The 19,336-nt window shown below is 42.6% G+C and overlaps 1 protein-coding gene across 8 annotated transcripts in view; it reads right to left on the bottom strand.

Annotated features, from left to right (window-relative positions):
- Positions 1-8,301: 8,301 nt before the first annotated feature.
- The window catches only part of LOC111219522 (plasma membrane calcium-transporting ATPase 1-like), an 86,843-nt gene continuing 75,808 nt past the window's right edge, over positions 8,302-19,336 (bottom strand). For 5 of the 8 annotated variants that reach the window (XM_022742224.1, XM_022742223.1, XM_022742228.1 and 2 more), the window contains 2 exons: positions 18,447-18,629; positions 8,302-11,489 (listed from right to left, as the gene is read on the bottom strand). In XM_022742224.1, coding sequence (XP_022597945.1) covers positions 11,244-11,489; positions 18,447-18,629 — 429 coding nt within the window. In that variant the 3' untranslated portion in view covers positions 8,302-11,243. Of the gene's footprint in view, positions 11,490-14,545; positions 14,757-18,446; positions 18,630-19,336 lie in introns of all 8 variants that reach the window. The other 3 variants (XM_022742227.1, XM_022742229.1, XM_022742230.1) reach the window with 2 other exon arrangements.

Raw genomic sequence — 19,336 nt, 5'->3', positions numbered from 1 at the left:
GGAGGAGGAGAAGCAAGTAATCAGCAGATGGAAGTAAATATTTCTCACAGCGGGAAGAACAAGGGCTGATCTGATTGGTCACAGTCATCAACCAATATTAAAGTTGTGTTTTACAGATGAAATCAGGGTCTTTATTTATCACACTGCTACTGAAGGATATAAGAAACATTTCTCACACAAACTCAAGAATAAAAGCAGTTTATCAAAAAATTTTACGACTTAAAAAAACGCTCTGAAAGCTGCAGAGGAAGTGTGTGAAGTTCAGAGTTGATCCTGGATGTGTGCAGCACAGAAACACAAACCTATCTTATATTTTATACTGACTATTCAATTCTAATTGGTCAGGATAAATAACATGTCAGTTAAAGCATTATGTTTAATTCAGGGTGAGGATGTATTTCTTCTAATGTCTTTCCAGTTTGTTGTCTTCTTTATGTTTCAGTTTCAGCCAGTTTTCCTTCATGTCATCCCTATATACAGAACATGCTAAAAAATATATTAGATTGTTTTTGATTTAATGTGAATTTTTATTGTAGATCTCAAGGATTTCCACACACACAAAAAATAACTTTTCACAAAATTGGTAATACACATTTTTAACATTTTAAAGCAAACATTTTAACATTTAGTCCCAGTAGCAAAAATACAGGTGTAAATGATAAAATTAACGCTTGCTGAATTCCATTTAGAGCCATTTCATTTTAGTCTTCAGTTTCTAAACTGAACCTGTAAAGAGCATGAATCTGAGGTTCATAAGAGACACTAATAGAGCAGGGAGTCAGGTGAACACTCTCATAAAACCAGAATGTCCTGAGTTATCCAACTCAAGTTGGAATAAGTAGAATCTTAAAGGAATTGGCAGCAAATTTACACTATCATTATTCCAAAATCAAAAGCTTGTGCTCCTACAAAGATTTTGAAGAGCACAAAACTCCACTTTGGAAGATCAATAATATCTGTATTACTGTGAATCAGGTCAATATTTTTTGTCACCTATTTGGTTTATTTAAGCAACATAATACAATTTTATCACTTACTTTACAATGTCTTTCCTCACATGGCCATGATTTGTAAATCTGGTGTTCTGCAGCAGGAGGTCTTCCGGGTGTAAGGCAGCCTGTATCCACATGGTGGCAGTATTGCACTGAGCAGCTGAGCGCTGCTGAGAAAGAGGAAGTCCTGTGTCGCCATAACTGGAGCTGCAGATGTGGAGGGAGACCAAAGGCACTATATCGGTTTGTCGTGCAGCACACAGTATGTTAGACTGTGAGATAGCGACTCCTAGAGGCTGCAGTGGTTATTGCAGCGGGGATACGAACAAACTTGTTGACGATTTATTTATTCCTTTAGCCTTGCCTTGTCATTTAAAAGTCAGGACTCCAATGATGGCCGGGGGTGTGGTTGATATACAAACAAATAAAGGCGGGCCCCCAAATACAGGCTGGGGAAAAACCAAGGACGGATAAACATGCCAGTTGAGCATAATGTACATTTCTACCACTTTAATTGAATAACTTCAACAATATAATCATGGATTTTTCAACACTTTGATGGTCTGGATTACTCCTTTAAAGGGTCTGATTCATTCATGCTGATCCACTTTACTTTGTCGCCCTTTCATCCAGTCTGCCTGCAAATGTTTCACAATAAAAGCCCTGTTAAGAAATTGAAGGTTTCTGTTCACTTTAATTTGAAAGATTTACAGGAGGTGTTGAGTTTGTATTAACACCATGCAGTAACTTTAACAGGGCTGGAGTGAATCAAAATGAGGCTTCTTACTGAAATATGACCAATTATACAGAAACATAAATAAAAATAAAGAACTGCCTCAAATAAATTCCTGTGACCTTCTGTTTAGGTAAAAAAAACAAAAGGTCCAGTCACTATTTGAGGAAATACAATATGTAAATATTTTCTGCATTTTCTTGCATTTTCTTACTTTTTACCAAAGAAATTAGGTTTTTGTCATTTTCAGTTCAAAGAGCTACAATACATTTAATAACATTTAATGTGCTGGGAGTAAAAACCATTCATCTTTCTCAACTTATCATCAAGATACATTTTAGATCCCACATCAATCTTGAGGATAAACGTCTTGAGAATAAATTTCAATTGTGAAAAATTTAAAAATCTATATGAAAATAATATTTTAAAAGAATCACAAATTGACACATATTTATTTCAAATTCCAATGGCTTTATTTTATGTATATAGATTTGTATATATTTATATATATTTATATATTATATATATATACTTATGTAACAACTTTTACTCAGTTGCTTGATTATCATCTTTTGTTCAGCTTAAGTTCAAACGACATGACACTAAGACCAAGGCATTCCACATGATCATATCTTACAAAAGAGTAAAGAAAACAACATGTGTGTGTGTGCACCTGTTGTACATACGCGCACACACACACACACACACACACACACACTCACATACATCAATGTACAGGTATCGTGGTTCTGTTTGTAGAAAGAACTGAAAAATAAAAAGCAGATAAAGACGGAGACGAGCAGACAGAGTGAGAGGGAGAGAAAGTGAGAAACCAAATGAACCACTGGAGCCGAACTGGAGGATTCTGTTGCATAGATCGAAGCAAACAGGAGGAGGATGTTCGATAGAGACAGACAGGATGAGAGCGAACGAGGGAGAAGGTGACACACACACACACACACACACTGAGGAATCACACCCTCACCGAGCACCCAGCAGCCCGGCTGACACCAACAGCACACACACACACACACAGCAAACACACAAACCAACACACACACACACATACAGGGAAGCACAGGAAGTTTTTATTTTGGCTCACAAACAAATCACTGCTGAGGCTCACAATCAGCCACACAGGACCCAAGATACAACTGAAGACACTGAGGTCACATCCTCTGTATTTCAGCAACGAGCAGAGCTTTCAACATGCGAAGATGCTATCGATGGCATGCTGACATCTGCTAATTAGCCCTGGACAAACAAAGTGAGCTGAGGCTGATTGGAATGTCGTTTTGCAGGTATTTGATTATAAACCAAAATACTGGATGAATTAAATCTTGACCTGATGATGGCGCTATATGCATCCTCAAGGCTGTTACAGTTCATTAACAGGGGGACATGAGTGTGTGCTGTTGAGACATGTTGATGTTGATGTTGAGACGCTTCACTCAAAACCCAAAATGTGAACTGAAGGAAAACACTGAGGATCACCAAAGTTATTAGGATTCGTCCTCTGACAACCACGAGTGTTTGTGCCAAATTTAATGTCAATCCATCCAATTAGAGGAGCGACAGACCAATGCTGCATTCATGTCATTTGGGACGGATGGTAGCAATTAAAAATATTCTTGTACATTAACAACACAGCATTAAAACACTATGTCCATTAAATTTAGGTTTAATCACCTTGAACAAAGGAGTTTGGATAAAATGAAGCTTCCTCATCTTTGTTTATTTTCCCATGAAATTTTGCGCCAAGTGATGTTTATCAGAGTCATTTCGACTCGGATGTTTACGTGAACTAGGAAACTAGTAATTATGGTAATTCTGATATGACATGAGCGTAGCACAGTGCTGGTACTTTTAGACTCATATAGACTACAGTATGTAAATCTGACTACAAAAATAATTCATTTAGGATGTCCTCGCAAGAGATGTGTTGGTGGCAACGTGGAGAAGGCTTTGAAACAGCATTTAGACAGAAAATATATACAGTAAATAATCAACAAGAAACCAATTTGTAAAATATTTCTTGAATCCAGGCTGATTCGCCAAACTGTTCATCTCAACTTGCTCTGTGCACTTTAACGTGAGCACAAAGAGCAACATCCACCTTTAATGCTGTCAACATTTTGTCGTTTCTACAACCTGATAAAAATAAATGTCTGAGCAGGTGTGTAAAATATTTATAAATATATCTTTCTTTCTTGTTAACGTGGATTTAAACGGACAGTCTGACGCTTTATGAAATCCTCTTGTTTTCTGTCGTCTCCAGTTTAGCACAAAGACTGGGAGCAGAGGTCATCACAACAAACAAGAAGACTGGTCTCAACCATCAGACTGACACTGACGTGAACTCGAGCCCGACTGATACCGATGTAAAACACAAACGTGAACACGATAGAGATCCCATGAGTCTGGAGCTTTGACCAGCGAGGAGCGGCACATTTAACCACTGGTAAAATAATTGGTCAAAATAGTAATTTAGTTTACTGTTGATCAATTAATCTGCAACTATTTTAACAGTTAATCAATGTGACATCCTCTGATCTCTAAATCTGAACACGTCAGCTTGGGTGCTGGGAAATTATAACAAGCATTTTCCACTATTTTCTGATATTTTATGGATAAAACAATATATTGATCAATCAAAAACATGAAATAGAATAAACAGCAGATTAATTGATATTAAGAATAATCCTTAGTTGCAACATTTTACGGTTGAAAAATAAACTTGAGAAAGATAAAATCGGCTGATATATCGGTCGGGCTCGAACATGGACACAGACGTTTAACAGGTTGAGCAACAACTCCATCACCCCCAACCCCCCCCCCCCCGGCCCCCCCCCCCCACAGACCCCGCCGGTGGAGGGAAGCAGGAGGATAGTGGATCAATGGATGTGATAAGATGATGACACCTGCAGAGCAGAAGCCTACCTGAACCACATGCTGAATGTTTCAGGCCTGTTAACTGTCATCTCTCCCTCCTCCTCTCACTGCACAGATGAGTGGGTGATGAGTTCAGGAGAGTCTATAAATCTGAGTGTTTGTGCATATATGTGTGTATGTGTGTGTGTGTGTGTGTGTGTGTGTGTGGTGGATGGACATGAGGATGACACAGTGGGGAGGTGGATGAGCAGACAGATCTGTAAACTGTTTAGTTTGCGGATAAGTGAGATGATGGAAACAAAAAGAAGAATCTTCATCTTTCATTAAATCCATCCGTCTGACGTCACACAGTTTTAATTTCCTCAGTGTGTTTCACCTCACAGTGCAAATACACGTGTCTGTCTGTGTGTTGTGTTGTGATGTGTCTGGGGCGAGTGTTTGAGATTTCATTTGGAAAACACGTCAACATTTGGGATGTTTCATTCCATACTAAAACATGCAGAACACAGAACATTGAACACATATACTGAACAGTTAGTTTTATCCAAATGCAGTTACTCTTTTTTTATATATATATCTCTTTTCAAGTGGCTTTAGGCTACACAGAACACGACAGAACCAATCGCACCAGGTTGGACATATTGCTTTAAACCACCAATTTTGTATATATGTCATGCATGCCACATAGATGATATTATGTTTATACAAAAATAACACCAACGCCTATTACTGTGTATCATAGTAATTACAGAAAACAAATCTTTTTCAGTCTTTTTTGCAATGAAGTTCAACTGAGAAACCATATATATATATATATCTACGTATTTATACCTAATATACATGTATATATAAATATATATATATATATATATATATATATATACACACATATACTTGATATAAATGCATAGATACATTATATAAATATATAGATATATATGTTGAGTGGTTATGACTTTTCCATCTGTAATATTCCAGTTCGTTTGAACCATTTTTTTTATTTGTGAATTTTTAAGTGGATGTGAAGGTTCTCCAAAGATTTCCTTTAATATCCAACTACAGGAAGCTGTTCTGAGAAAGGCAGCGCTCTGAAGAGGAAGCAACGCAGTCAAAATGCAACAATGGCTGGATAAGAAGCGAGTTCCTTCTCCACACTGAAGTCCTAAAGGAAAACTGTGGCAAACTGAGATCTGAGATTCTCCAAAAAAATATGAGCCTTCAGAAAAACTAAAAACCAGGTGGAGATTTTCAGTCCGATTGCTGAGTCTCGTCCTCGACTGTTTTTTTTTTTTAAATTTGTGACGTGGCTGAAACCAGAAGCACAAACAGGTCTGGAGCGTCTCTGATGGCGGGACTGTACCGTGCACCTGGTGTGAGACGTGAGGGCAACCAGTCCAACAGACGACCACCACAGCACACTGAGGCAGAGGGCAATCTCATCCAGGTGGGGGGGGGGGTGGGGGGGGTGGGGGTTCGGGGGTTGGGGGTTGAGGGTGTGTGTGGGGGGGGGAGGGGTCATGTGACTGCAAACTAAACACACTTGTGCAGAAGAAGTAAAGAAAAGAGAAAACAGCTTTGGCAGAACACTCTTAAAGCTTTGCTGGGTGATGATTGGCTGATTGCCCCCTCTCCCATTTCCTGTCAGCGACACAGAAAGCAGGTACACTTCATTCACTTATATGACAATATTTACATTGTACTGACTGCAGGAGCACAGGTGTCCTGTCAGGTTCAGCAGTAGAAACAAAACAAAGAGGAAACGCTGTCATCGTTGGGAAGGTGTGTCTCGTTTACAGCTAAAGGACACACGGCAGGAAGAGGAAGTGATGTCACTGGCACTTTGCCAGTCCTGCTCTCGTCGGGGGATGAAATGTTTCTGAAGCCGTCAGTCGTATAAAATGGTGATGACATCTACAGCTGCAGCTGTGTCCCATCACAGGCCCCGCCTCCTTAATGGTCCAAATTTCATAACCAAAGTAAAAATCAGGAATGAGGCTGAGAACTGTGGCGTCTGTCTTTGGCCCGAATCACACGACACAACCTGTGGTCCAGGGCCGGCCCTAAGCATTTTTTGAGCGCTAGTCAAGATTAGACCTCCCCCCCCGACCCCCACCTCACCCTCCAGGAACGTCTTGGCTACTAACAACCAAGATCTGACCTGGGACCCAGTCAGGCACAAATTACATTCAGTCCAATCACGCTGGGTGGGGGCCTGTTTGGACTAACAGGGTCTAACTGTCTTTGAGTCTGAGCCCACAGACGTTCAATGGTATTAAGATCATTTTATCCTTAAGCTGCTGTTTATACCGGAGCAGGACACGTGGTGAAGGCCTCTGCAGGACGCACGACGAGGCTTTTATGCTCATTTTGTTCTCCATCACAGTATTTTTACAGTGAAGGAGTAAAAATTAAACAAGTGCGTACCGGTGGCGGTTTAACTTTTAGCACATCCATTTTGAAATGAACCTAGTCTCAAGCTGGGAGCCGCATCACTACGCACCCCGATCATTTGTAGACAAAGCAAAAGGTGCAATGACACCACTCTTTGCACAGGATGCTGCATCAAGTATAAATAAAGACAACACCCAGGTCTGTGTAAAAAAACAAACAAAAAAAACTTGATTTACACACATTGGGGCCAGGCAGGTTTTTTTTTAATGGGTCCATTACAAAAACCTCTAAGCTGGGAGGGGCGGAGCAAAACAACTCATCGGTTTATCTAATGATTTGGGCCGGCTCTGCTCTGGTCTGCAGGTTACTTTCTCAGTTTTGATCTGTCTGAGGTGAGGACACGTCTTCATAGGACACGGCCACGTGCAGGAGGCGGAGCCTGAAGTGGGACACAGCTTTGATCCTCTTTAAAGTCGTCAGCTCCAACAACAGCCAGTTGGTAAACAGCATCAACCCACTCATTCAAAGAAATCAGTTGTAGTAGCTTAAAAGTACAGAAACAAAGAAACCCAGAGGTTGGATAAATAATTATACACTCCCATTTAATGTTTGATACAGTTAGCTGTATTCACGTTGCATTTGCTTAACTCTAATGGAGTTGGATAACTGCGAAAATCACATAGCGTGTAGTGTGTCACAACATCTTAGATAAAGTAGATATACTCATGTAAAAGGGGGCTGATGAGACTAGATTGTTGAGATTCCAATTGAACGGCCAACAGGAAGTAAACAAGTCACTGCAGGTTTCTGAGCCCTAACATCAGGTGACCAAGACGACACACGTGGCATAAATATTTAGAGCTGTAAAAAGACAGAGTCCACGGTAGATTCATCTCATTCATGTACTGTACTGTCACCAAACTCTTCAGCCTATACATATATATTCATATATCTCCAAAATATTAAAAAGTACTTAATATAAAAATACAGAAGAATTGTAAAAAAATGAGCAAAACATTGAATTTTATATGAAAACCATGCAAGAAAGATTCCCCATTTAGTTAAATAGTAACTCTAAGATTCAGGAAAGCAAGGGAATGAAAGGGAAGTGGTCGGATGAGAGAAGCGCAGGCGAACTGCCACCCACTCGCTTTTCATGTAAACATTGTAGAGGTCCTTTAAACTTGGTTCGGCAGTGACGACTGAAGATTTTCTCCTTGCTTTTTGGTCATGTTTGGAGTAAAGGGCCAGGGGAGGGGAGGAGGGGAGGCGGTTGGGGTGGGTGGGGGGTGGTGGGATGGGGCGGTTTCAAGGGTGAGAAAGTCCAAAGGAAACCTCAATAACAATGAGATAAAAAACAATACAGACAACCTATAAAATATGGCTCTGAGTTACATAGAAAAAGCTCATCAGAGGGGAGAGGAAGAACCTAGTCATGACAAAAAGTTGGAAATATGGCAGTAGTAGCACATTACTTCAATAACGTGTCCTAGTTCATAGATCGGTTGATGGCTGCTAGTCAGACTAAGAGAGGGGATTAGACACATCGCTGCTTCTGATTGGAGGATGATTCCTTCTTCTTTTAAGACAGTAATCTGCGGACAACGGCAGGCAGGAAGTGCTGAGCGGCAGCAGGGACACACAGTGGATTTATCTCTACGTAAAACCTCAGCGTGGCCGCCACACACTGACGTCTGTTAATCAAACACAGCAGAGCAAGAGAGGGATGATGATGACCGAACACCTCCTCTGCTGCTGGCTGCGGGATGTCACTGACAGCTGATTTATTCTCTGCTCATAAAATCTGACAAACAAGGGAAACAGAAATCAGAAGTGGTACTAAGATTTGTCTTCAACACAGACTGACAGTCCAGATCCCGTTCAGAGAGACATTCACTTCCTGTCTGTTAAACTGAACAACCTGCACTGGCACAAAATAGACTCATCGATACTATGGTCCTTCCTGTGTTGATGCACATTCAGACTCAACATGGATCAAATTTGAGAGGTGGGTGGGGACTTGTGAGATGTGAACTTGATCTAGGCGAAACAAACTTGCAAACTTTAGTGAAAACTTGTGTGCTAATCCCGAGAATGTACAGAGATGTGCGGAGAAGTCGAGAATCTCGAGGATAATAACATAAGAAAAGCTCCTGTTAGGCTTTGACATCAATCCAACTCATTGAAATTCAACAGCAGGGGTAAGCTTGAGTTTCTGCAGTAATGAGGACACTGTACAGAACTGACCTGTAACCTCACCTACAGTCTCTGAGATTGCGGATACAGGAAGCTGAAATGAGTTTTCCTCTGCAGAGCGTCTGGGCTCAGCCTCGCAGGCAGGGTGAGGAGCTCAGACCTGCAGGAAGAGCTCGGAGGAGACCTGCTGCTCCTTTGCGCTGATGTGGTTTACCGCCCCATCAGGGCGCCCCCTTGTGGACGTGTTCTGCGCACACACATCTGGGAGGACGCGCCCGGCTGCTGTTAGAAGACACTGCAGGGATTATACATTCCACCTGGTCTGGAGACACTTCTGGACGGGAAGGACATTACTGGGGAGAAGACGAGCTGGGTTGGGGCTACCTTGCTTGGTGCCCCTGCAACCCTGTCCTAGACGAGTGGTGGCGCATGGCGGGGGCAGTGGTTAGCGTGGTCCCAATGTCACAAAAATCACAATGTCATGGTCGAAGGTTGGAATGTGTCAATTCTGATTAGTTGCCACACTTCAACAGGGTGGGTCTTTTCTAACAAGAGCCTGTCAGGAGGGACGAAGAGAGAAAGAGGGAGGAGATAAGAACGTGAGAAAATGAGTGTTTGAGACTGTGATGGAGAATGAATGACAATCTTCGTCCCTCAGTATTTTAGATCAGTTTCTGTCAGTGTATCTGTTAACCTAATTCAGCGCACAGTCGCCCAGTGAGGAGGGGGCCGGTCTGAGCAGGGAGGGGCTCTAGGACCTCACAGACCTGCATGGGTATTTATGGGTGAATCCCTTAGTCATGATCTGCAAAATCTAGGAGCACATGGACTGTACGCAGACTGCACTTGCCTACAAGTGTGCGGAACAAGTCCATGTACGCAGACACCGACTGCTCTGCTGTCAAGTAAAACAGCCCTGCTACAGTTTCCTCTGTGTTTGCTGAGTATTGATGAGTCTGTCTCAGTCCTGTTGCGGTAACATGATGTTCAGTCCTACACACAGGAAGTTCACGGAGCTCCGAGCAGGCGCTGCTGCACACCAACACACACAGATGGTTGTCTAAACAGAATCCCAAATATTCATTCCTAAGTTTTCATGCGACTCAACACGAATGAAACATAACATGCATCCTACTAGAGGGCGAGTACGAGCCACACTCCTGTTTCCTATCGACACTGTGGATGTACCGGGGGAGGGTCTGAGAGAACCGCTGCATGAGATGAGGTCAGACTCCCACTGAGCAGAAAGCGAGCCCTCTCTGGACGCCGCTATGTTCGATATTTTTGAGTAGTAAACATTCTGTCTTTCCACATGCAACACAGCAGCTAAAAAGAAAAACCAACACATACAGACACGATAAAGGGAAGAACATTTTTTTTTTAACAGTTGAACCTTGAAGACTGTAGTGTCACACTCACAAGACATTCTCAGGAGTTTGAATCAACTATCAATTAACATTCGTTAGAGGTTTTAAAAACATAATTGCTAAACATCTAAAAAAAAAAAAAAAAAAAAAAGAAAAGAAAACAAACAAAAAAAAGGTTACATTTTTGCATTTGCCTAAAATTCTTCTGATCACCAAACCCGGCTGTTAGCTGTGTAGAAGAGCGGAAGCGTATGTACATGAGAATCACTGCACTCTTTGAAAAGTTCGGTGCTGTTTTTGAGAACGTTATGCAGGAATGAAGCAAGTACAGAACAAAGACATGCTGCTGCGAGTCCCACAAGGATCGAACCCAAAATGGTTTAAAAGCTTTTCAAAAGGATTATCAAGTAAAAAATATACACGGATGGACAAAAGAACAGGCCTTCCAAACTTACAGGCAGAACAACGCCACAGTCAGTATGAAAAACACAACGTGGCAGGAATAATTGAGAGGGGGGGGGGGGCAAGACGATGTGAAGCATGTGTGCGTGCAGAATGAGGGGATGAGCAGAGTGATGACTTCCCCCCTCAGTGCGACAGTTCAGTTGGTGGAATGACACATAGGATGTTGATGAGGAGGAATGAGGAGGAGGAGGAGGGAGGAGGAGGAGCTCAGATGGATGACTCGCGGCTGTGGGGGAAGACGCTGGGTGGCTCTCCTCCTCCCCTCGCCCCAGAGGAGGCACTGGGGAGGGGGTCGATCTCATCTCCGGTCTCCTCGATGGGGGGGATGCGAGCCTCCTCCTCGGACAGGGGGACGAACTCGGGATGGGCCATGAAGCTGTGGATGGAGCTACGGGACTCTGGGCTCTCCAGCCCCTCGTACAGGGAGCTACGGAACGCGTTGACCACCTTAATCTGAAACAGAACAAGAAAAGGCAAGTCAGACGACGAGCAGGGGAGCAGACACAAGGCGTGATGTCAAACAGGCAGCAGGGACTGATGGGACACGCGGTGGCTGGTGTGTCTGCATCTGGGCAGGGAGGTGCAAAACCACGAAACACAATGTGGACAAGTGAAACAGAGGCTGGCTGGATGTGAACATGGTGGGAAAACTGAAAGATATTCACAACACATCAACACAAAAGGTCAAAAAAAAAAAAAAAGGTTGACGTGATGTTGGAGGCAGCTGCAACAAAAGATCCACAAAGAGGCGGCTGAATGTGGAGTGGCGTCGAAACACAACCGCTACAATACACACACATACACTTTTCACACACGCGCACACACACACACTTTTTTTTCTATCTGTGGTCGGGGTTACATCCTGTACACTGACTGACTTTTACAATCCCATTTTATATTTATAATCCCAAATTTTAATATTTAAATTCCACACTGACACACTGAGTCCGACAATATGCCAATGCCTGAACATTACGTCCGTATTTTGATGGTGTAACATGTGACTCCAACATGTGATGGGCTGCAGCTGCTACAACAACTCTCACTCTTCTGACTCCAGGCTTTCCGCCACATCTCTGAACCCGGCTGCAGGGATTTGCTCCGCACTCAGCCACAAGAGCATCAGTGAGGTCCAACACTGATGCTGGGTGATAAGTTCTGGCTCACAGTCGCCGTTCCAACTCATCCTGAATGTGTTGGGTGGCGCTGAGGTCAGGGCTCTGCGCAGGCCAGTTAAATTCTTACACAACAAACTGTGAAAAACTATTTCTTAATGGATCTGGCTTTGCGCTCAGGGACATTGTTATGTTGAAACAGGAAAGGGCTTTCCCCAAACTGTTTCCACAAAGCTGTAAACACACTATTGTCTAAGAAATGATAGTATAAAGATTTCCCTTGATTGGGACTGAGAACCCAGGAAAAACACACCCAGACCCAGAGTACTCTCAAGCATGTGGACGGGGTGTTTTCTTTTTTTCTTTGAAAAATAATAAGTCTTTGCCTTAATGTATTAATTGCGGGTTAAACACTTTCACATACGTTATTATAGTGGAGACCCTCTACATGACAGGGCCACAAGATTATCAAATAATGCTGGACCTGTCTTTGTTGATTCACCAACAAATCGGCAATTAATGATATTTCGATGTGTAAATAAATGTGTATAAATATAACAAACAACTGACATGCCTAGATCTAGACCTAGATCTACCTCGGGAGGTCCACAGGGTTGCAGGGATGGACGGCGCTGTCCTAAGAGGAGACACAAGTCCTCATGTGCAATCAGGTTTGTGAGCCCATAACGCAATGAACATTGGCACCAAAAGAAATTAATATCAAAAACCAACAAGAGAACCAAAAACTGCTGAGTCCGATTTAAAATGTAACTTTTTTGTCAAATAAAAACAGCATTTTGTAGAAAGTGAAGTTAAAGTGAAAGAAAGGACCTGTATTTCATATCATAGTCTGACTGATCAGAGGGAACACGAGTCCCCACAATGCAATGGACACACAGCAAACACTAGGTCTGGGTACCGAACCTCTAAACAATCTCCTGTCCCAGTAAACAACACACACACTCACTTGGGAAAAACAACAAACACATGCACACTGTAAAGTATTTATAATCACATTCAGAGCCAGAATCATTTTGTCCTCTAGCTGCTCTCTTCTCGCTGCCTAAAGTCACAGCCTCTGTGATGAATCCACAGAGGCTGCAGCTGATCACACTGATTTATACGCACCAGCAGACACTCTTCATTATAATTAATAACCCTGCAGTTCAAAGCTCTCTATTACTGAACCACAGGAGAGCTGCAGGCTGAGCACTGCAGCTTAGAGCATACATGCAACAGTCACAGTCTCACACACACACACACACACACACACACACACACACACACACACACACACACACACACACACACACACACACACACACACACAGCTCACAAGTTAAAAAGCTCTTGGCTGTTAAACCATGAGAGACTTGCTGAGCCTGACAGATTTAACCCTGCTCAGGATTAACCCATAAAATTATCTTGGTGCCCAGGCTGTCGCCTCCGAGGAAAAGAGTGAGAGAGAGAAAAAAAAACAACAAAGAAAATAGGACAGGGATTTTTTTTTCCTCTGTCACGAATAAGAAGGATTCACAGCTTCCTTCTCTTCTCATTGGCCATGTGTGCCAACAGTTGTTATCTGTCATCGACTCGTCAGGCAGCAAGTCGCATCAGGGTTCATAGCTGCACGTCCACAACATGCAGGAGGAGCGGCAGCAGGCTGAGAGGGGACTGATGACAAGTATCAAAAACCGAGAGATATCGAGATGGAGAAAAGGCTGCAGCAGAGGAAGGTGAAGCAGGAAGCACGTGGAAACCGAGTAAGAGATGGAAACACAGATCAGGTTGTCTGCAAGCTCCAGAGTTTTTAGATGGTTAAGCTGAATATATTCTATATTTTTCGAACTGTCTCCCGTGTCCCATGTACGACACACAGCCCCAGTCCCATGCATCTCTACTGAAGATGTACATCTGTCAAAATACCTCATTTATAAAAAGGCTCAGTAATTTCCTAAAACAATAGGTTTTTATATTTCTGTCTGTGTATGGATTAAATAAGATACAATATTAGTTTTTAACTGGTGAGCTTTAGTCGTGTTGGTAGATGTGCTGTATTTTCCCCCTCCCTCCAGTCTTCATGCTAAGCTAGGCTAACCACATCCAGTTTAGTTTCTGTCCTATGTTCCTGTCAGGAGTCATGCTAACTACTCTTCACATCAGTTGCAGCTTCATGTAAATTACTATCACGTTTTCTCAGTCAGTTATTAATAATAACAGCTCAGATAATCTTTGAGATTCGTCAGACTAGTGGAGGACGTGCAGACACCTGCTGATGGACTTAGTGGGTGAGTCATGCAGCGTTCAGTGTTTCATGCAGCTCAAACAGAGAAAAAGAGACAGAGTCCAGCCGCGTGAAGCGTGGTGTTAGCTGGCCTCCGGTCACCGACTCACTGCCTGCAGTAGAGGAAGAAGCAGCAGCGGCAGGGGGTGGAGCCCCGGCCGAGTTGGTGAGAGAAGAGGAGGAGCTAAGTCCTACGTGGGTGGGGCTAGAGAGAGTTTTGGCGGCAGTGGCGTCATTGTGCTGGCTGACGACGGACGGCTGGCGGCGCAGGGCACCTGGCACCGCCGCCTGGCCCGTCTGGAAGGTATAGACCACATCCATCTGAAGGAAGGACAGCCACAACACACCGTTAGACAGCAGAGACAGAGACAGAGCAAGGAGACAGGACAGGAGGGAGGAAACAAGGAGGTAGGAAAGACTTCTGGAGAGGTTAGAGAAAGTTTTAAAGATGCTGCGAGCTAAAGTTTGTGTTTATGGTTTTAAGTTTCAAGTTTCATGTCCACAGTGCAACAAACACCGGACAGACAGAAGAGGAGGTCCGGGTGCAAGTAGCTGGGACGAGCCTGTCCAGAGAGTGAATGTGATAAAACTGGTGTTGTTCTACTGACTAGCGTTAATGGAAAGACGGCGGTGGCATCCAAGTGTCTGAGGAGTTGATGTGCACCTGTGATGACGACATACAGTAGGTGTGGGCACTGCTGCCTTTAGCTTTGCTTCTCCAAACACAAATGGTCAACCGAACGTTTAAGAAGAGGATCAGCTCAACCGAAACCGTCCTCTCTTTGACGGGGTGTCAGACCTCAGCACGTTTTTGGTGCAGAGGCTTAAATGTGTCTTTGCGCGATTGTAAAGTTGGTATCGAACCCTTCAGTGCACATTGTAGCTGGAGTCTCCTGAAGCGATGCAGCTCCATGGGCTCTACTGATTTCTTTCTTTGCAGAGGAGGGGCTCGTCTGCAGCTTTTTGACTGGCAGCTTGAGAAAGCAAATGCACTCATTAGCTTTTGTTTGTGGCAGAGAGAAGAAATATGAAATAATTACAGAGAGATTCTGATTTCTTTTGAAAGGATTATTGCACTGGTTTTCTCGACACATTTTAACCCATTTACTGAAAAAATATCATCTTTTTTTATCCCATCTTCCAATGAGATAAACACAGGCGATCTGTTCTGCAGCAGAGAGAAAATATCATCGAGCTGACAAAGAGGACGGAGAGAGGAAGAAGAACATGAGACAGAAACAAAAGGAAGAAGAGGATGATGGAGAGATCAGGATGAAGGAGAGGTTTTAGGAGTGAGGAGAAGAGGAGCAAAGTTTGAGAGAGAAAGCATGAAGAGAGAGAGAAAGCTGTCATTTAGTTAGCGAAAGACAAAATGTGAAAATCCAGAAGAAGCTCCGATAGAACGAAGGGATGAAAGAAGAAACAACAATGAATAAAGAGCTTTTGAATCAGGCTGAAAGCACTTTGAGAGAGAAGGAGTGCAGACAGGAGAAAGAGGAGAAAATGTGTCACTTGGAATGACTGATAAAGTTTCAGCAGTGAGTGCTGCTGCTTGTACCAATTATTCCCCCACTGTGTTTGACTGTCGAGGCGTTGAGCGGCACAACGCTGCCCACCAGGATTAGAGAGGAGGAGGACAGGAAGAGGAGCAGGGAAAGATAAGAACCTAATTAGCTTGCAGCCTTTCGTTGCCTCCCCCTCCATCCCCTCATCCTCCCATCCCCGGAGGATGACAGACTGATATTACAGATACACAGGCATGAAGAGAAAAGAGAGAGCTTCCTCTTTTCTCTACAGCGTGTCTGATGGTGGAGAGACTGAAGAGGACGAGAGCTTTGTTTCACTTCCCTCTGTCACGACGCTCCGCTGCTTCATGGAGGCCAGGTGAAGGTTGTCATCACGCACCTGTCCGCACATTTAGTAGCTTTTCTTGAGCTTTCGATCGTATCGCATGATCTTAACCGGCAGATGGACTTTGTCACGTAGTCATGGAATTGTAGATGTTCAGATTTAGATTTTGCACCCAGCTATTAAAGATGGTTTTCTCAACGACCGTTTCCAAGATCAAGAACGGTTTGACTTGTTGAAAAGTTCATGTGATTATTGCAGGAATGAAAAGAAAGAACAGATACAGCTGGTTGTTTACTGGAGAGGAAACATCTAAATATTAAAACACATGAAAAGCCTGATGTTATGTCTGTTAGTTTGAGTCTTTGAGGCTTTTCAGAAAAAGTGTGAAGGTCAAACTGAAAAACTCAAGTCAACAAAGAAGAAGATATTTGTCATTATCAATTCAGATGTCTTTACCCTCCAGCCACAATAAGCAGAAGTTAGTCCACAGCTGAGAGGAAGACACCTGACCTCTCTGAGTATGTGTGTGTGTGTGTGTGTGTGTGAATGTGTGGAAGCAGAGCGTTGGCTGCTGTTACTACAGGTGGGTGTTAGCATAGAGGCTAATGAAGCCCATAGGGACTGAATAGGACTGCCTGTGGACATTGTAATGCTCAGCGAGTGTTGATCCATCTTGTAGGTGGAAGGTAGGAGGAAGTCCTCGACTGTGAGATGAGTCACTGGTGCAGCTGTTTACCACCGACACTCGTCAGGTTTCCATCTGAATCTAATGCAAATTTTAATATATAATTTTATTTGACTAATTGTTTTGTTCATTGAGATAAACAGTTGGTGGCGCCAATTCTCCAGCCAGGTGTCGTTTAACCATTGCAGAAGACGAGGTGCGAGAAGACATTAAAATAGCGCCAGGCAAACCTCAAACGAAGGAAAACCATGTCAAGAACATGATGGAAATATGTTTCAGGTATTAACTCCTCATCGCTCTACAAAGATCTGATGATTTTGTTCGTCTTAAACCCCTAAGCATTTTGCTTTTATCAATACACCAACTTTTCCACTTCAGCCAAGTGTAAAAACTCTTTAAACCTTTCAACTCATTTTAGAATTTACTGTGTTTACGCTCACGGATTGAAAATGTGCATAGAAACAGCTGGATGGAAACATAGTTAGTGACTAATGAAAATATCTGATATGCAAAGTGTTTAGTCCCACGCTGGTTACCGTCTTTAATTTCTGTATTTTAATGAAGTGGTTCTGTGCTGGAGCTCAGCAGCAGAGTGTGAAATTAAGTGGACAACAGCTACAGTGTGTGTGTGTGTGTGTGTGTGTGTGTGTGCTAAATTTCCAGTTTTACCTCCGCACACTCCTCTGTGTTTTAAAGCCTTTCCAACAAAAAATGTAGAAGACAGTTTGTGCCATCAGCTGCTGCTTTTATCTACGACTCTGATCACCTGAACTAAAATGTAAATATATAAAGTTTTCATTCAACCGCTGCCTCTAGTTTTCAGACACAGGAACTCATTTTATCAGCCGTCTACTGAGGTCTATGTATGAAGATTATGTGTGTTCATTTTTCTCTCGACCATTGTCTCTGCGCTTCACTAATTGTTTCATAAAATCACAAACCAAATTAGCCCAGAGCTAATAAGCGCCACTCTCCTCTTACTGCTAACTCTAGTTTGAATCTGATTTAACTAAAATGAACTGCAGCTCATGTAAACTGTCAGAAATGTTTGAAGTGAATGAAGCGTTTTCTGATTGTCTTGATGAAACACAACGTCTCTGGTGGGACAGTTTGTCTCTGATTCAGTGGCTGTTTGGCGAGGAGGAAGAGGAGCAGCTGGATTTGGATTTTCTTTTTGATTTGCAAACGACAAAAGAGAAATTCACCTCAACAGCTTTAGATTTTTAAACAATAATTCACAAAACAACTGATCAAAACAAACTGTTTTCTTCCTGAGTTCTGTGTTACCACAGTAACTGATGTTTCCTGCAGCTCTGACAGAACAGTCATGTGATAATCTTCATAAACACCATCTTGATATCACTAAATATATAAACTTGATATCAGAAAAACCTTAAAACAAAAAGCAGAGTTAGCGATAAAGTTAGCCGTGGCGGTGTGACGGGAGTGTGACGGCGAGGCCGAAGCCGTCATACCTGCGTCTGGATGCGGTTCAGGCCTCTGAACCAGAGGATCTGGCCTCTCCTCAGCTCCATCTCGGCGTGGTCGATCTCGTCGGCGCCCTCCGTCAGCTCCTCCTCGTGGATCTCCTCCTTCGTGATGCCGTGACCCGCCTCCTTCAGGAACTTCAGGTGGTGAGTTGGGATGGCCGAGATCAGCTGAGTGTGATGGATAAAATACGTTTGTTAATGGGTTTTTATTTGGGTGGGGGGTTCAGAGGGCTGTCTCAAAAACTGATAAATCACATTTCTAATGCTACAACAAATGACAGCATGTAAGTGAATGGGAAAGTGGTCTCAGACTTCTGGACCGCACTGTATACATTTATGATATAAGCTATTCATGGTTTTGCTGGTTTGTATCTAGTTGCATTATGGGAAATGTAGGAGTTTTGGGCGTTTGAGCCATACCAGAGCTTAAAATCAGAATATCTTGCACTCTGCTGTTTCAGTCATTCTTTTAATCTGTCTGTGTTACATTACATTTCTGGAATTCCTCTTTAACAGCAGAGATCAATATCATGAACAAAGTTTTTCCTGACATAAAGTGGAAGTTTGACAACTTAATTTCTAATAAAACTGATGACAGTTCATTGATTTTTATTACTGAATTTCTAAAAGTCAATAATTGTTTCATTACAAAATTCTTACTATTAACAAACATTTCAAGCTCTGCTAAAGTTTTACAAGAACTAGTGGAAATATTTTGATTATTTTTGTGTGTAAACCACGTAGAATGTATTTTATCTATTTGCATTCATACTATTAATCACATCAACATCAGATGTGAAGGTGTCCTGAACTTCTATCATATTGTGTTACCTGCTTTGTTGTAATGTTTTTGACGTGTTGTTTGTTCATTATTC

This window comes from Seriola dumerili, unplaced genomic scaffold (assembly GCF_002260705.1).
Source record: "Seriola dumerili isolate Sdu_G_001 unplaced genomic scaffold, Sdu_1.0 BDQW01000066.1, whole genome shotgun sequence".
Taxonomy (NCBI): domain Eukaryota; kingdom Metazoa; phylum Chordata; class Actinopteri; order Carangiformes; family Carangidae; genus Seriola; species Seriola dumerili.
This window is presented reverse-complemented; position numbering and strand designations above follow the sequence as displayed.